Source organism: Larimichthys crocea, chromosome XII, assembly GCF_000972845.2.
Source record: "Larimichthys crocea isolate SSNF chromosome XII, L_crocea_2.0, whole genome shotgun sequence".
Lineage (NCBI taxonomy): Eukaryota > Metazoa > Chordata > Actinopteri > Sciaenidae > Larimichthys > Larimichthys crocea.
The window spans coordinates 23,543,301-23,560,152 of record NC_040022.1 but is presented as its reverse complement, the minus strand read 5'-3'; the positions used below and the strand labels follow the sequence as shown (position 1 = coordinate 23,560,152).

At 40.6% G+C, this 16,852-nt stretch overlaps 1 protein-coding gene across 3 annotated transcripts in view; it reads left to right on the top strand.

Moving 5' to 3' along the window:
- prkar1b (protein kinase, cAMP-dependent, regulatory, type I, beta) overlaps positions 1 to 11,920 on the top strand; it is a 61,967-nt gene extending 50,047 nt beyond the window's left edge. For all 3 annotated transcript variants that reach the window (XM_019258040.2, XM_010739399.3, XM_019258039.2), the window contains 3 exons: positions 1,312 to 1,433; positions 9,509 to 9,590; positions 10,435 to 11,920. In XM_019258040.2, the coding sequence (XP_019113585.1) occupies positions 1,312 to 1,433; positions 9,509 to 9,590; positions 10,435 to 10,607 (377 nt within the window). In that variant the 3' untranslated portion in view covers positions 10,608 to 11,920. The remainder of the gene's footprint in view (positions 1 to 1,311; positions 1,434 to 9,508; positions 9,591 to 10,434) is intronic.
- The last annotated feature ends 4,932 nt before the right edge of the window (positions 11,921 to 16,852 follow it).

Sequence of the window (16,852 nt, the reverse complement as noted above, 5' to 3'; positions counted from 1 at the left end):
AGGATCACTACTATAGGACGTGTTGCCTTTAGCTTGCAGCCAGACAGAGGACATCCATCTGGGGCAGGTAGACACCACGGCCCCACTGGTGGGGACATTGGACACGTCCAACAGACCAGACTTCACCTTAGTTAATCCTAAATACATACACATTTGCACACACACACACAAATGGACACACAGTGGGATCAGTTACTGAGCACATCAGGAGACAATAGTCTCAGACAAAGACATTCTGCTCTAGCTTTACGCCTCTATCTCACGTCTTAGTCAAATCAAAACACTGAATCACCCTTTTATCTAGACAAAACTAAAGATGAGGAGTGTTTTCACTGCAGACGAGTCACATTCCACTCATAGATGTTTTCACTTTTAGGATTAGGCAACAACAATATGCTGAATTGTCAAAGTAAGATGAGCTCATTTGGTGAATCTTCCATGTGGAGGTGTTTGTCCCCTTTCTAAAAATATCAATACTTCTGAGTTGCTCAAAACTCCTGGAGTTGGAACATTTTTCCCAGTGAGGATGTGTGACCGTCTGTGTTTTTGGTTTCTGTGTGAATACCAACAGCTTCTAGAAATATCCCGGGCTAACCACGTCACTGTACATGTGGTTGGACAGTTGGAAAGACAGCTGTCGCCACCGACTGTCAGGATCACCAAAAAAAAAAAGAAAAAGATAGATGCTATCACAAGTTTTGGCACAAGTCTTAATTCGTTTTAATATGATGGTGAAAGTTGTTTCATCTTATCTTTATTATTGAACGCCCATACAAGTCCTGTGTAACTGAAGTCCGTTTTACAGTAATATAATTATTACATTGGTTTTTCATCACACTTAATATTTATATTACTATTATAGTTGTGCTGTACATCCTGTGCCTATTCACTTTTACAAGCACCAAGCAGATCTACACTGATTTACCCTGTTGGAGCATCTCTAGGATACCAGACTGTCTAAAACTTTATATGGTCAGACCTGAATTAACCTCAAAGAGAACAGCTGCCTGTCACCACATGCCAGAATCAGTGTAGCTGAGGTCAGATTTAGGAGTTAGTTTCACTGTGTTTTACCTCCACAAGGCTCAATGAGATGAGGGAGGAGGCAGTGAGATCTGTAATGGTCCCTGATGAATGACTGGATTAGCCCGAGGTAGGAATTATTGTTCCCTCCAGCTTACTGAACTTGAGCAAGAAGCTTCCTCTCAGACAATGGAACACACACAAACATGTTTGCGCATCTACTGTTGCATTCATCAGTGATGAAAGTAAATGATACACTGTTCTTACTGATGTGTTTTCAATTCACAGAGTCTTTGGATAAGTGGGAACGTCTGACGGTGGCCGATGCTCTGGAACCTGTTCAGTTTGAGGATGGAGAGAAGATAGTGGTGCAGGGAGAACCTGGTGATGACTTCTTCATTATTACAGAGGTAAGGTCCTGTGTCTGTGTGTGTTTGTGTGGAAGTTTTGATATTTGGACAACACAATACAAGAAAAAGTAGTTGCAGCACGAGTAAGACAGGATGTGTGATAGCTTTCTTTTCCTGTAAGCTGTACGCGCTGACATATGGGGCCCACGACCATGCAAGTGTCATCAGGTGGGCACTCAGGTGGTTGATGTACATGTCATCATGCAGAGACGTTGGTGGGCTTTTTTCTAAGGTCGAAACTGATACCTTATCATTACGTTTATTGCCACCAGCAGACTGGCTACCTGGTGTGGTGTTCCCTAGCCCCGGTGCATATCCACGGTTCCTGCCCCCCCCCTCCACATTGCAGGCTTTGTAGAGCTGGGGCCCCTGGCGTGGCTTCATGAAGGGCCCCCTGCCTGTCATCCTAACACACTTTTGATTAACTCCATACTTACAGAGCTTTCACCAGGGTCAAGTCAAGAGGGGGTTGAGACACAATCTACTACGGTTTTTGTTCTTGCCTCCTACTTTCCCCTCTTATTCTCAGACTTACTTGAAGGTTACTCTTTCTGTCATTCTAATTCTGCATCCAGCAATAGTCTTAGTGAGCAGTGCATTGGTTACAGTGCATGGGAGTGGTCAGGTTAAGCCAGGGAAGGATTTTATCAAAGGTGCAGAGTGATGTATCGCTCCTTATCCCTCTTTTGGCTCGCTCTTGTTCTCTCTCTCTCCACCTGTGTCCCTCCTCCTCTCATCTCTCTCTCATCCATTCTCACTCTCCAGGTCATGCCTATCTTCAAAGATATACATTACAGTCTGTACATAGTAAGACAGTGATATATTTTATTTTGCTTTGTAGCTAATTCAGCACGTTAAATTTCAAATGTAACAATTAGTATAAGATTAAAGCTCTGAATTTCATCTCTTAAAGATTCTTTAATCTTGGTCACATGTGGGGTCACTATTTTTATATAACCCAAATAAATTCAACCTAGCATGTATTTTGCTTGCTCAAAAAACAAGACGGAAGGTAAAACAAAGCAAAAATGACTGGGAATGACTGCAAAGAATTTAAATATATATGTTTGTACAAAAATGAATAAACCTTTCTCATTGTTCATCTGATGTGACTGACTTCATATAACACAAATTAACACATTGTAACTTTTACTGAATAGCCTCCAACGTGGCCACAAAAGATATTTACAGGAAAACTGTATCTGAGTCAAAAAGGTGAGTAATGCAGAAACATCCATCTGCATTTTGGCCACCATGAATTGTACCTTGATGACCAAATAAAGTATCTTAAATTGAATCAGCTACTGGTCATACATACATACCATGTAAGGCTAAAATTGAGCAAGGGTGCATTTTTTTTTTTTTTTGCTTATGAATCCAGCTTTTTATATCTTGTCTTACTTTAAAGTTGAAAGTTGGCATGTTAGCCTCCTAAATAATCATTTAAAAATCTCTTTGACTATGCAGAAAATGAATCCAATTGTTGTACAGGATACAAATATAGCAGTTACTGTAGCAATCCATGACTCATCAATCTGAAACTTGTACGTCCCAGAGAGGAGAATGGCAAAATATGCAGAAAAATCTGGGGGATTATAGGATGGAGAGACAAAACAGGATGAGGGGAAGGAAGAGAGACAGGGATAAAGTCTTAGCAGGCAGGCAGCTCATTCCAGTTTGGCCACATGTGCCTCTCTCACACATGAGGCTGTGTACCTTATTTTATTTAATTTTTTTAGAGCAGGCATGGTGCATCCACACTCATCACAGAGCACCAACTCCCTCAGTATTTTAGAAATGTGTCTATTTTCTCACAGTTTGTTTTTTAATTTTAGTTCCAGTATCAATTGACAAAGAATTGTACTCAACATATTTTGAGTCCTCATGAAAGCCATCTTGGGCTAGTGCTAAAAGAGAAAGCACACCTCAGCATATGTATGTATTCATATGTAGGCAGGTTCTCAGATAAGATATAGATAAAGGTAAATACTAAATGATGTACAAAAAATTGTTTAATTTAAATGTGCAGTGTTTGTAATAACATGCTGAGTGAATTGAGGCCTTGTTGGCAAGAGCAAATTAAGAAAAGCGTGTGTGTGTCTTGTTGACATGTTGACATGTTCAATTCTCTATTCTAGAGGTCTGATAGGCCAGTACGAACTGGAAAGGTGGGCTTTCATGCTATATATGTTAAAGGAATGGGAGTGAATAGACTATTTTCATGAAGAGCAACACCAAAACTGTTTGAGTGGTATAAAGTTTTTACTTTTCTTTTTTTTTTACTCTGTTGCTGCTTCCTCTTTAATTCCATCATCTTTTCATTAATCCCTTTTCCCTTTGTCTTGTCTATCTTCCATTTTCCTCCAAGCGTGCTCTCCCTCTCCCTCTCTCTCTCTCTCTCTCTCTCTCTCTCTCTCTCTCTCTCTCTCTTTCTCTCTCCCTCTCTCGGTCCCTCCCTTCCTTCCTCACTTTCTCCCCATCTCTCATGCAGCAGGGCCCGACTTTCCCAGAGCAGGGTGGACTGTGGTGGAATGTGTGTTGCTGACTTTCACACGGGGTCAGGAGACCCAGCCTCCTGGGAGGGAGACGAGAGAGAGAGAAAGAGAGAGAGAGAGAGAGAGAGAGAGAGAGAGAGGATGAGTCAAAGAGGGCAGGGAGGGAAAGCGAGAGGTTGATTCTGAAAACGACCACAAGATCAGTCTCGCCACAACCTTCGTCTGTCGCCATTCTCCTTTTTTTTTCCGTACACACCTTTATTTCTTTTGATTGAACCAGGTTGAAATGTCAGTTCTTTTGCTCTGTCAAAACTCTCGCGTTTCTCATCCTTGCTCTCCCGCTTCCTCTGTCTCTTCTCACTCTTTTGTTGTTTCTGCGGTTTTGGAGCATCAGCCAAAGACAAACCCCACAATCACTAATTACATGCTGCTGATGGGGAGGATTAACAAAAGGGAGGTATAGAGACATCACTTTCTTTTCCTGCCAGGAGGAATGGGGCCCTAATCAAAAGTGACATGTTTACATTTTTTTTTCTCACACTGTACAAACAAGCCTTTACAAAACTTGGGGTCGTGAAGACTCAGCCTCACCTTCCCTTGCATCCACCCTTTCTCTCTTTCTTCCCTTCCTCAGGGCTTATGCTCACACAGCACTCCTTCTTCCTCATGTTCATACACTCAACCCTAGCACCCTGTCATCTGTGGTCTCACCACTGCCACCTAAAATGGTGCACATGACAAGAGGGAGGAGGAGGAATGAGGAAACTTGTTGAACATTGGCGAGGCAGATGTCAGGGAGAGTTTAGCTGCTTCTGGATTTTTTTTTTTACTCTACACCTCGTAACACCTCTGTGCTTCTTTACACCTCTACACTTCTTGAGAGGTGAGACGAAGTCAGTTTGTAAGTTGAAAGTACAGACGACAGCAGCGCAACATAAAATAGACTGAAGACTGAATGCACGTCTTGTTAAACCTGAATGATCATAATTTCATGGTTGTAAGAAGATTTCTTTAATTAGTCAGAACTGTCTGTCGTCTTATATTTTTAGCTGGAATGAATATATAGCAAAAACATTTCACATATAATAATATATAATAAAACTGACAACAATTTGCCAGATATTCACTGTGATGAGCAGGATTGAGTGTCCCTTATGTTCAAGACCAAGTCTTAAACTTCATTATGTCTTTCATTTATATTAAATAGGCCAAATTTACACAAGTTTGTATATATTATTTACACTTTTCTTTATTACTAAGATTTGATCAATTTAGTAAAGTGTACAGTTGTTTAACTGCATTGTTTTTATCTTATCTTATTTTTAAGTCATTGGTGGTAAAGTCAAAGTCAGGTTATTAACAAGTCTTTTTTGATTTTGTAGTCAAGTCAGTTTCTCTCATATGTCGAATCTTCCTCAAGTCCAAGTCATGTGACTCCTGCCTGTTAGTGACTGTATAAAAAAGTCAGTAAAAACCAGGTGAGAGTTACTGGTCCTCTGCTTTACTAATTCACTCACTCTCCTCTCCGTCCACCATCAATCCAAACAACTCAGCGTGTTATCTCATATTTGTCCTTTGACCTCACAAAAGTAATCACAGTGAGGGGATCTAAAGGGTCCCTGTGGGTCACACAGAAGAGAATTCCTCCATGGGTTGTCTACAGTATATCACCCATTACTGTGACCTACATTGTGCTGAAATGTAATTTAGCTAATGGAGCTTAACTCTGTTTTTATAGACTGAAGATCAATGCAGTTAATGAATTAAGTCATTTTTGTCTGAGTGCAAGCATGAGCATACGGTCACAAGGACACATGTAAAGATTAACAGGTCTTAACAAGGTAAACCCATTTTTTTAGCTGTTTCCTCTTTGAAAAGCAGCCTTGCATGTTCTCAAGAGTGTGTGCGCGTATATCTGTGTGTGCGCGCGCGTGTATGTGTGTGTGTTGCCGTTTGAGTGAGAAGGTGCAGACACTGGTGGTGCTGGGTGGCCTCGTGAACAGGCTACTCGGGATATCACCTTTCTTCCTCCAACTCTCGCTCTTTGTGCCTGTTGTTGATCCAAAGGTTGTTACTTCCTACATACAAGACACGACATTTTGACGTGTAGTATGTCATGTTCTGCGTCTGGTATGTGTGTTTAGGTATGAGCGTGAATTAACATTTTGGGTAAGGACTGTAAGAAGACCAGCAGAACTACTTACTTCTGCCTCACACCTTTTCCTGTCTCCTGACTTTATTTCTCTGCAACTTCAATATGCATTCATTCATACTTTCAGTTTGTTCTCTTGTCATTGCCTGTCCTTGTCCTACTACACCCTGTGTTGGGCAGTGTAGCAAGTAGGATCCTAAATGTTTATAAAAGAAATATCTTTGGAGCAGAGCACTGCCCCTGGGGTGGCACAGTATGTGATGGTTATCTGGACCACACTGGGAGACGCCTGTTCACGAATTAACTACTGTACGTGACGGTGCTGCACTGTCTCAGTTTCTTTGTTTGGACGTGAATGGAAAGGAGAGGAATCAACTGGTTGTAAACATAGGAGCTTCGATGTCCCATCCCCCTCATTCTCTTCCCATTCACATCTCTGTCTCTCTGTTATATACCACCTTTGCTCTCAGAGCGCTCATTCTGTGCGGTGTAATGTGGTTCAGTAAAAGTGGTCATTGCAGTGTTTAGACTTCAGGGGTTTCCTTTTTTTGGTCAACTTGTTGAAAAGTTAATGCAAAAACTTTCTCTGTTACACTTACTATTTATAATTGCATTTCCATCCTCTTTAATTTGCATTTTTGATTTGCAGAAATACTGAAATTTTAAAGAAAACAAAACAAAAAAGGTTTTTACACAAGGCTAAGGTGGAAACGCTGATTTTGATAAATACAAACATCATATACGTGTGAACTGAGAATTAGCATTACCACTTTTAACCTAATATTTGCATAATTGTAGTGGATGGAAATGCATATTAATTTGTGTGTTGTTTTTTTTTACAATTTTGAAGTTTTGTTGAGATTTGTGCAACATTTTACTATTTTTAGCATTTTTTATGCCTTACTAGATAGTCGACAGCAGAGAGATGACAGGATTTTTTATGCCTTACTAGATAGTCGACAGCAGAGAGATGACAGGAAATTAGGTCAGAGAGAGATGAGCTTTGACAAACAAAGGCTGGATGTAAATTGGGGACATTGCATCAGACCATCGGCACCTTAACCCCTAGGTCACCAAGGCACCCAAAGATGAGCAGAATTTTGAATAGGAGGGAACAATTTCCCTGCGGGGATTAATAAAGTATTTCTGATTCTGATTCTGATTCTGATCAATGGAAATGTATCCATGTCTTTGAATCAGTCTGATGGAGCTGAAGCTGTCTTAGTTTCCCTTTTTCTCCATGTGATGTTTACTGCAGTCCAGTAACCCTCTTCATGCTGTGTTCATATTGTGGCCTAAATGCCATACCATATGCAATGAAATGTATCTCTGCTTAGCATATCAGCATTTGAGAACCACAAACACTTTTCCCTTTTCTCTTCTGGAGCAGCATTAGGGCTCAGAGACACAGGAAGTTACCTGAATGTCTCCAGCATTATGTTCAGGACTGTTTAAATAAATGTCCTCTGTGATCATTTCAGCTACTCAGACTGGCCAATCAGACAGATTTCATGCAGAGCAGACAAGTGATTGTGATTTTGGCAAGAAACTCAACATCTGTTGATTCAAATCAAGCTAAAGCCTACTAAACCCCACACAAATATACAGTTTCCAAGGAACACTCACTACAAACTTACTCTAACACTGATGTATTGTCATTCCCTGTAATTATAATATAATTATAATCATCAAGAAAATCTCTGTGCTAGAAATTTGCCCACAGTGGCATACTGCAGGGCAGAATTTGAGGTGCAGTATATTTTGAATGTAAAATATTTATTTTATATCTAAATTAGTTTCTAATGTGAAACCTAAAGTAGTAAATGTGTAAAAATGTCAGTCCCAGATTTACAGTTTACAACATTTTGCTGTTCATCAAGAAACTCTATGAATCACGAGTTGAGCTGAAGCAGCCTGAGAACATTAAACGCAAAACCAGGAAACATTTTCTACACAAAGTTTCTTGGTCAACATCAAGACTGTTCTGGTAATATTCATAATAATAATCGCCAGTCTCTGAAATAAACCTACAGAAGAATTAAGAAATCACTGACATTTACAGGAAATTATCCAGTTCATTTCAAGCACAAACTCAACTAAGTCATACACGTATCCATTTCACTGAAATACAGTCTCACCTTTGTATGCCTGCAGTAAAGAACCAACAGTTATGGGGTTCTCATTAAAGTTCATTATATTCATATTTAACATTATTAGCCTGGTCAGCAGAAAGAGTAGAAAAGGATTAGAGCCAGCGAGAGAGTGCTGGAATGGTCAAGTCTGTTTTACGGACATGGTCCAAGACAAGCTGGGAGGTTTCCCTACTGATTTCTTTTACCTGTTACCAATTACTGCTAATTTCATGTAAATGTCTAGACATTAATAACAACATTTCTAACAACATATGCATGCCAAACAAATGCTTTGTCACACATGAACAGCCAAGCTTTTGAGAAATTTAGTGGGTCATGTGCAAAGATAAATATTAAAAAATGTGCTCATTCACACACACACAAAGTTTGTCAACAGCTGCAGAATACAACATGAACTGTTATCATCTGTTGGGCAGAGTGAACGGAAATCAGATTTCCTCCGTTATACACACACGTAACACACACACACACACACACACACACAACAACCAGCGGGTGATGTTAATATGCGTAGCATAGTTTGTGAGAGAGTCCAGCGAGTCTGTCCAGCAGACATCAGCTGTTAATTTTCTCACTGTATGTGTGTACGTACGTTTGCGTGCGAGTTTGCGTTTCAGTCTGCATCCATCTGTGTCTGTGTTCCTTGTTATTGTTGCCTGGCTGACTGTGCGTGTGTGTGTGTTTGCAAAATTGCACAATATACTATGTTGGTTAGCAACATTGTAAGTGTTGGGGTGTGCACATGAAAGTGTGTTAGTGTTTTTGGGATCATTTAGGGACACTATATTGGAGCTGGACACTTGGACAATACAGTTGTTTCCATTTTGTGGGTGAATGCTGATAAAGAGGATTATGTGATGGAGACACTGAGAAATCAGTTCAGCCTCTAGCGGGCTTAGATGTTTGTATTTATTACACTCTGGAGAAAATAAAGCAGAACCAATCAGAATTTCTATCCCATACCCCGTTGGAATATCTGAGTCTTTGTGTTTCTGCTCACACGCGTCCCACAGAGCAGGTGTCCGTCCCACAGAAAAGTGGGCTAAATCCTGTGCACCTGTGTTCTTATGAAGCAAAGGAATTTCTCCTCGGCTTAATCCTTCTGACGGTTTTCAGCCCCTTGCTAAAGAACTCCTCCTTTTTTTCCCCCCTTTCTCTTATTCACCCCAACACCCCCCTCCTCCATTTTATTTCTCTCTTTCTCATCCTGTTCTTTTTCTTGTTTGCCTTTCCTTTCTCTTGTCCAACTATCCTTCTTTTCTTTTCTGGTTCCAGGGAATAGCCTCTGTTCTGCAGCGCAGGTCTGACAATGAGGAGTATGTGGAGGTTGGACGTCTCGGACCCTCTGACTACTTTGGTGAGTGGCTCTTGGCTAGCAAAGTATTTTCCCATCTCTGTTGACAGCACACACAAAAAGCTACTGCTCGAAACAACAGTTGGTTTCATATTGTACCTGTTATTTAGCTTTAAGAATATAAATTACGTAAATATAGATTGTGCTCGGAGCTGAGAACATAGCTTAGAAAAGTCTTCTTTAAAGAATGTGACTATGGGAAAAGCTGAATTCTTAATAATGCTGGAAAATTATATAATGATCACATAATGTCCTCACCAATAATGATTATCATTATCATAATTAATTTATCTGCAGATAGTTTTGAGTAATAGTTAATCATTTATTAAAAAGTCTGTGACACATGCACAAATGCACATCAAGTTCAAGAGCCCAAGCCGTTTTCTCTTACTGACAGTACAAACCCAAATACTTTCTGTTTTCAATAATATCAGACATTTATTTTACAAAATGTAGATACAAAATGCTTAGAATGAACTGTTCTAGAGTCAGTGATTTTTCTCTCTAGTTATCAGTTGCTGTGTCCCAAAAACAGATTAGCATGATGGAAAAACAAGAGCTGCTGCTCACAACAACTAGCCAGCTTTATTTAAAATTAGAGTGCATCAGAATTACAACTAGCCAGCTTTATTTAAAATTAGAGTGCATCAGAATTATTTATTTCACAGCAATACATTGCTGATGCTGAAATTTCATTGATTTCAAATGCTTACACAACATTCAGTCGTTCAAACACAAATCAGACATTTTTTTCAAATGTTCAAAAAACTGACTGACATTCCAGCTTACTCTCTCTCTCTCTCTCTCTCTCTCTCTCTCTCTCTCTCTCTCCTCTTTCTTCCTCCAGGTGAAATCGCTCTACTGTTGAACCGTCCGAGGGCAGCCACCGTAGTCGCTCGTGGTCCGCTCAAGTGTGTGAAGCTGGACAGGCCCCGCTTTGAGCGTGTGCTAGGGCCATGTTCAGAGATCCTCAAGAGGAACATCCAGAGATACAACAGCTTCATCTCCCTCACCGTGTGACAGCTCGGCCCCTCTGGGCCCCACCAGCAGGGGTGGGCAGCATCAGCATCAGAGTTTTGGTCCGTGGGTGGGAAAAGGTAAGGATGTGGGGTAAAGGACACGGGTTTTACATCCACAATGACAGGGCGCTCATTTCCTGCCCTTTCTTTTCCATTTTTGCTTGTTTCTTTCTTTTCTTTGATCTTGTGCACTTTGACTTGACCTGTGCTGTCACGTAGCTTTATGTCAAAAACAACATGCAGGAGTGTAAAAATGAGAGCGAGGGCAGAAGAGATCATTCAACTGTAAATGAGTCATGTATACAGTATGTCAACTGTATATGATGCATGCTTCTAGAGTGACAAAGAATGTTTTTTGCACTTTTCATGAATTTTTATGGAAGGGTACGGATGAATTCAGGAAAATAAGAAGGAAGTAAGGTCATGTTTACGTACAGCGGGAGGAAGTGAGTACACATTTCTTTGCTCGCTGCCTGTGGTTTGCCTTTTTATCACTTCTGGGTGTGCATAGTGCCATTTCTAGGTCAGATCAGACCCGCACTACACACACCTCAGATCCCTAGAGTGTAGATGTAGAGGTATAATAATAAAATAAAGTTTTGGCTGTTTCATTCATTCATTTTAGTGCTTCTTCTTTAATGTGCTTTTACTGCTGTTATCAGTTAGGGGGTGGTTACAGGCAGTGATATGTTGAGTCATGATTTTATGTGGCGTGTGCCAGACAAATTAATCAAGAAGTTGCTTTTTTCTCAATAAATCATCTCTGTTCCGATATTTCCCTGAAACTGTTGAGTCTGATCTGTGAGCTGTGGTATTCTAAAATCGCAGTAGTGTTATCAGTCCAGTCTACATACACACAGTCTGAAACACACTGACATGAAACACACAACCATACTGTATATGCTTACACCGTCTCAGGACTATGTGAATCTTCAACACACACACACACACACACACACACGTCTTATCTAAAGTTTTTTTTAATATGTTTTTGCTCTATGTTAAATTGCTAGATGACAGCTTTTGCACCACTAGAGTTTGTACCGTTGGGTCGATACAGAAGTTTGTTTTAGCTGTTTTTAAGACATAACTTATATGTTATAAATATATAAAAGAAAGAGGTAGAAAATATACTTGTGTTGTTTTCCTTTGATCTACTGTAATCTGTCAAAGTTGCACAACTGACCCAGCGACTGATGTTGTAAAAAATGGGACCTTAAAAAAAGAATCTTTCTGTATTCTGTCTCTCTCTCTCTGTTTCTCTTTCTTTCAACTCTGAAACCATCTTGAGCAAATAAAGATAAGCTTCTGAAATCCGCTTGATTTGAGTCATTATTTTCTCTTGATCAGCCCCTTGTGTGTGAGAATGTGACTCTTTTCCACATTTTTTATCCCAAATGCTGGCATCCTTTCCTTCTCTCCTTACTGGACTTCTCTCTCTTTCCCTTTATCTTATCTCATGCCCACACTCTACCTCCCCCTAAATGTTATATCTCTCTTACTCTATTAATCTCACATTTTTTTCTCTGAAGTGCAAACTGTCCTCCTCAATCACACTTTTCACATTTCTTTCCTTCTCTCCAAACAGCCTTCATCCACTCTCCTCTGCTCTCCATCCTTCTCACATTAAGCCAAGTGTCAGTCATCCGTCAGTCCGAGCTGTCAGAAAGCCTTGCAGCTCCTCCCAGTCGCTTTACACCACACTGGACTAAAGCCTCTACAGCTTTGACACATTCCTCTTCATCTTAATGCCCACTAAATCAACTAAGGAATGTTCCCCCAACTCGCCAACATTGAGTACCCTTCCCATACACACACACACACACACACACACACACACAGACTAACACATGCAACTTCATTACTTTGACAATACACACTAACACACATGAAAAAACACAAGGTTTGGGTTTGTAGCTTAGTGAAATAAGTATTGATCTTCAATCTGAAAGGCTTTGGTGTTTGATTTCCAGCACGAAAACATATGTCCTCTTTTGGCAGTTAACCATAAATAAGGACCAAATGTGCACACATCCAGGCAAAAATATTCATAAAAATATTACTGCAGGGCACAATGGAGAGGAAGAGGAAGATCTCGTAGATTGAAACGTTGCTTTGAATTTTTTTTTTTTAACTATTTAGAGGGAGCTCAACTGTGCAGACCGTCCTCCTCTGTGCCCTCCAGATAATCATGAACACCATGAATGCTCCCACTTGCATGTTGTGCATGATTTCTCACTCTACATGGACATTTTCCCTAGTATGTTGTCATTTGTTACTTAGTTGCAGACCAGATTGGCTATTCTGAAATCTAGCAACATCATTTTTACACAGCTGACTTGCAGAAACAGTCAAACACTCAAATTTGCTTCTTTTTTCTAAATTTTTTTATATTATGGATCACAATTTAATCTTCTTATCATCTTAAACAAATAATGAATAATTAATAAATAATTCTAGATAGCCAAAAGGAGGGTATATAGATGAAAAATATTTACAATTTTGCATTCCTGAAAGTTCTACAAAAAGCTAATAAGGACCATGAGTTAGGACTGTTTAGTCAAAGTACTATTTCCAAAGTTAACAACTAGCAACTTTTGGATGCAGTCATAGCAGGAACTGAGGTAACATGTCAACAGATCCATCTTCATGACAACCATGATCAGTGGATATTGTTGATGAACCTAATTCACAGCACAGAAAAAGCTGGTTAGTAGACCTTGGGCAGGGATTGTTTTGTCATACAGCCACCAGCAAAGCTTTTTTGATATCACTGCTAATACCAAAATGAAAACTCAACCTGAGCTGACCTGAGGTTTGTGTGTGTGTGCGTGTCCAGAGCACCTGATCAGGCAGGGCCGTTACTGGGCCGATCTGGGTGGGCCAGTTGAGGACAAACCTTGGCAATGTCGCATAAGCAGTAAGATGAAGCCTTGATACGATGGCACTTTGCCCAGTGTTAGAATACACACACTTTTTCACCCACTCCTTTACCAACTTTTAATTTAGGTCACTCAGTTCTGTGTTTGGGTTCTTTATCCTTTCATCGTTCCATAATCCGTCATACAGTTTGGGTGGTCCCACTATGCCTGTGTGACACTGAGACCAAAATTTCATACATTTCACCAACTAGGCTAACATCAGTTCAAGTAGCTGTGCCTTGACATCAAAAGCAACACGATCATCAAGTTAGGAGAGGCACAGCCAACAACACAGTCAACAACAGCCAATTAAAAAAGCATGAAGCAGTGCAAAAATGTTGCCTAGACAACATTCAGGTAAGATGTGAAGCAATTTAATATTTATTATAGATACATTTTTGTTAATTGCTCAATTACTTTGTCATTGCAGATTACTCCAGTAAAACTAATTACAAAACTGACCAGGCTGTAGGATAGAAATGTATTTTTGGCTCAAAGCACACATTGTTCTTTTAATTAAGTTCAGTTAAATCTTGAGTCAACACAACCTTTCTCTAGTTGCTTAGCACATGTTTTTCCATGTTTTGTTTTTTTTTACAACCAGCTTGTTACTCATTAAATTATATCAGACCTGCTTTCCATATTCCATGGCGTAGAGTAGCCCACTGGCCAGTTCGACACAGTGGTGCAGTGGTGTATGGAGAAGTTGGTATACTATTATTAGTAGTTATTTTATACAACTATAATGAATAAAAATGAAGAATTCCTTATTCCTACTCCATCCACTTGTGAAAATTGGATAACTGTTATGCCTTTACGACTGATTGTACTGAATGTTAACTCTGTGCCTCCTTTCACTCCTTTTCAGTGCAAAACAAGTGGTCCATGAGAGGTGAAGAGCAGTAGTAGCAAGGACTACGGAGGATGAATGACCCCATATGCACCACCATCCCCTCTACTCCCTCCATCCCCTTTGCTGCTGCAGCTTGGCTCTGCACTGGTCTACACATACTCCCACAGTGGAGTGTGTTTGGTGTGAGACTCCTGTGTATTTTGTTGTCCAAACAAACAAAGAGGCCAGACTCTGTGAGATGGTGGGGAGGAGTGGAAGGAGGAGACAGAAAGGATGCAAAGGATGAACATGGTGGTGGAGGAGGGAATGAACATGCAGGAAGAGGAAGAGGAATGTGCTTTTAAGTGCACTCCTGAGTGGTGTGAAGTCCACTGAGAACCACTGAGATACATTTTAAAAGAATTTATCCCAGCATGGGAACATTTTGCCTCCTCGTTTACAGGGTGGCTTCTTAAATGCATCGCACCAAATTCCAAGTTTTATATAATGATTGCCAAAAATTTACAAGATAAGATGGCTGGGGAGTGCTTCGGTATGTGTGTGTGTGTGTGTGTGTGTGTGTGTGTGTGTATTAGCTCTATCCCAACATCCCGTAATAATCAGACACAGCCACCCATGGTCTCATGAGAGTATGTTTTATTGCATATTTAGATCTGGCACAGTGTACGTAGCTCGTGGGCGTGCGACCCTCACCCCCTCTCTCTCTTTCTCTCTGATTCTCTCTCTTTTGTTTCCTGTCCTCTTCTCCTGTTCTCTGTGTTCCCATAGTTGTCATCTCTGCTCCCCTCTATCCCCTTGTTTGGATAGATCCAGGCTAATTAAAATGCCTGCCAACACCAGGCTACAACCTCCATTGAGTCTTCCTGCCTTCTCCCTCCTCCATGATCCCAACAACCTGGTTAAAAAAAAAAAGAACCCCCAACCGCCTGCGCTAATGACCAGAGCCTTTGATACACAGCTCTTTTCTCGTCTCGATACACTGGGTGTGGCAACCTGACCGTTCCAGAGTTCAGCCTGGCTAGGTTGAAGCTCTCAGTCCAGGGGCATCTCATCTCTGCCTGGTCCCCATTTCTGCTGCTCTGATTCTCAGCTCTAATTGTGACCTTCTCAGGTCAAAGGTCACCGCCCAGGCCTGGTCACAGGTGATTGAGCAGTAGTGAGGCTGATGGGATTGAAAGGTTAGGGATGAGAGGGGGTGTGGAGCTGAGGTCAGGGGGAGAAGGAGAGTCAAAAATTGGGTCAGGAGATCATCACAAGGTCCGGCTCAGTTAAACATGCAGCTCCTCTATGAAGTGACGACAGTAAAACTTGATAGTCAGTTGTGATTTTACTAGAACAAATTTCTTAAATGAGTACCAAATTAGCACTGTCAGAGTAGCAACAGACTATTAAAATCACTGCAGCAGAATCAGAGACAGCGTCTGATTTATTCCACGCATGCCTACCTAACCCACAATGCAACTTGATCACAGACAGTTCAATTTGAGATTCAGATGTGTTGTGCTTGCAGTAGTAAATGTAGCCTTGAGTTGCTAGGCTCAAGCAGAGATGAGAAGTGTTGCAGAGGCCTGGTAAAGTCACTCCACACCCCCAGATTTCTTTTTATCATTATTGTTTTCCATTTATAAATTTTCAGTGACATCACTTGAGGAGATTTATCAGATGAAGTGCAACTCCCTCTGTAGCCACAAAAGGATGTCATCACATATGCAGTAGTACTTACTAACACCTGTCTGTGTAAAATCAACAGTTCACCTTTAACAAGGCAACCATCTTTCTTGTAAAAGTAACAGTCAACTCTAAGTAATTGAAATGATTTACTTTGAAATGATGTCCTCTTCCTGCTGCTGTCTTTTGCTGCTTGTCTGCAGTAGGACTCGGTCGGCTGCCTCAGAGAAAAGAAAGGAGAAAGTGAGAAAAAAAAAGAACAAGGGGATGAGATACCATCTGTTTGTATTTCTGCTTTTCTTTCCCAAGCTTGTTATCGTTCCTCATTTCCTGTCGGACGACAAGTAAATAATTCACATGTATACATTTACCAACACTAAGATCAGGCTACGATGACTCGCCTCACTTTTGGCCACAGTTTAAAAGCTTTTCCCAGCCAACAAGGCCTTGGTGACTGGCTTCCAAACAACGTGTAGAAAAAACAAACAAAAGCCTGAAATGTTCTTCCAAGATTCTGCATGTGCAAGGAAAAAAATGTGTCAGTAGCATTTTTCCGAGTGAGATATTCCATCATGCACATGACTCTGCAATCTCCTGCCCACGTTGATCTGGACCCAGCACAATCCATCTCTTGACTTCGACTCTGACTTCACTCCCTGGGGAGGCAGCTCAGCAATTGCTTCAATTGTTCCTTTTTTTCAGTGCCTCCTACTCTCTGGGGAATCGTTTTGAGTGCAGATCATAAAAGTAGTCAAGCTCTGTTTTAATCACATTAAGAAGATGAAGGAATGCAATAACCGAAAA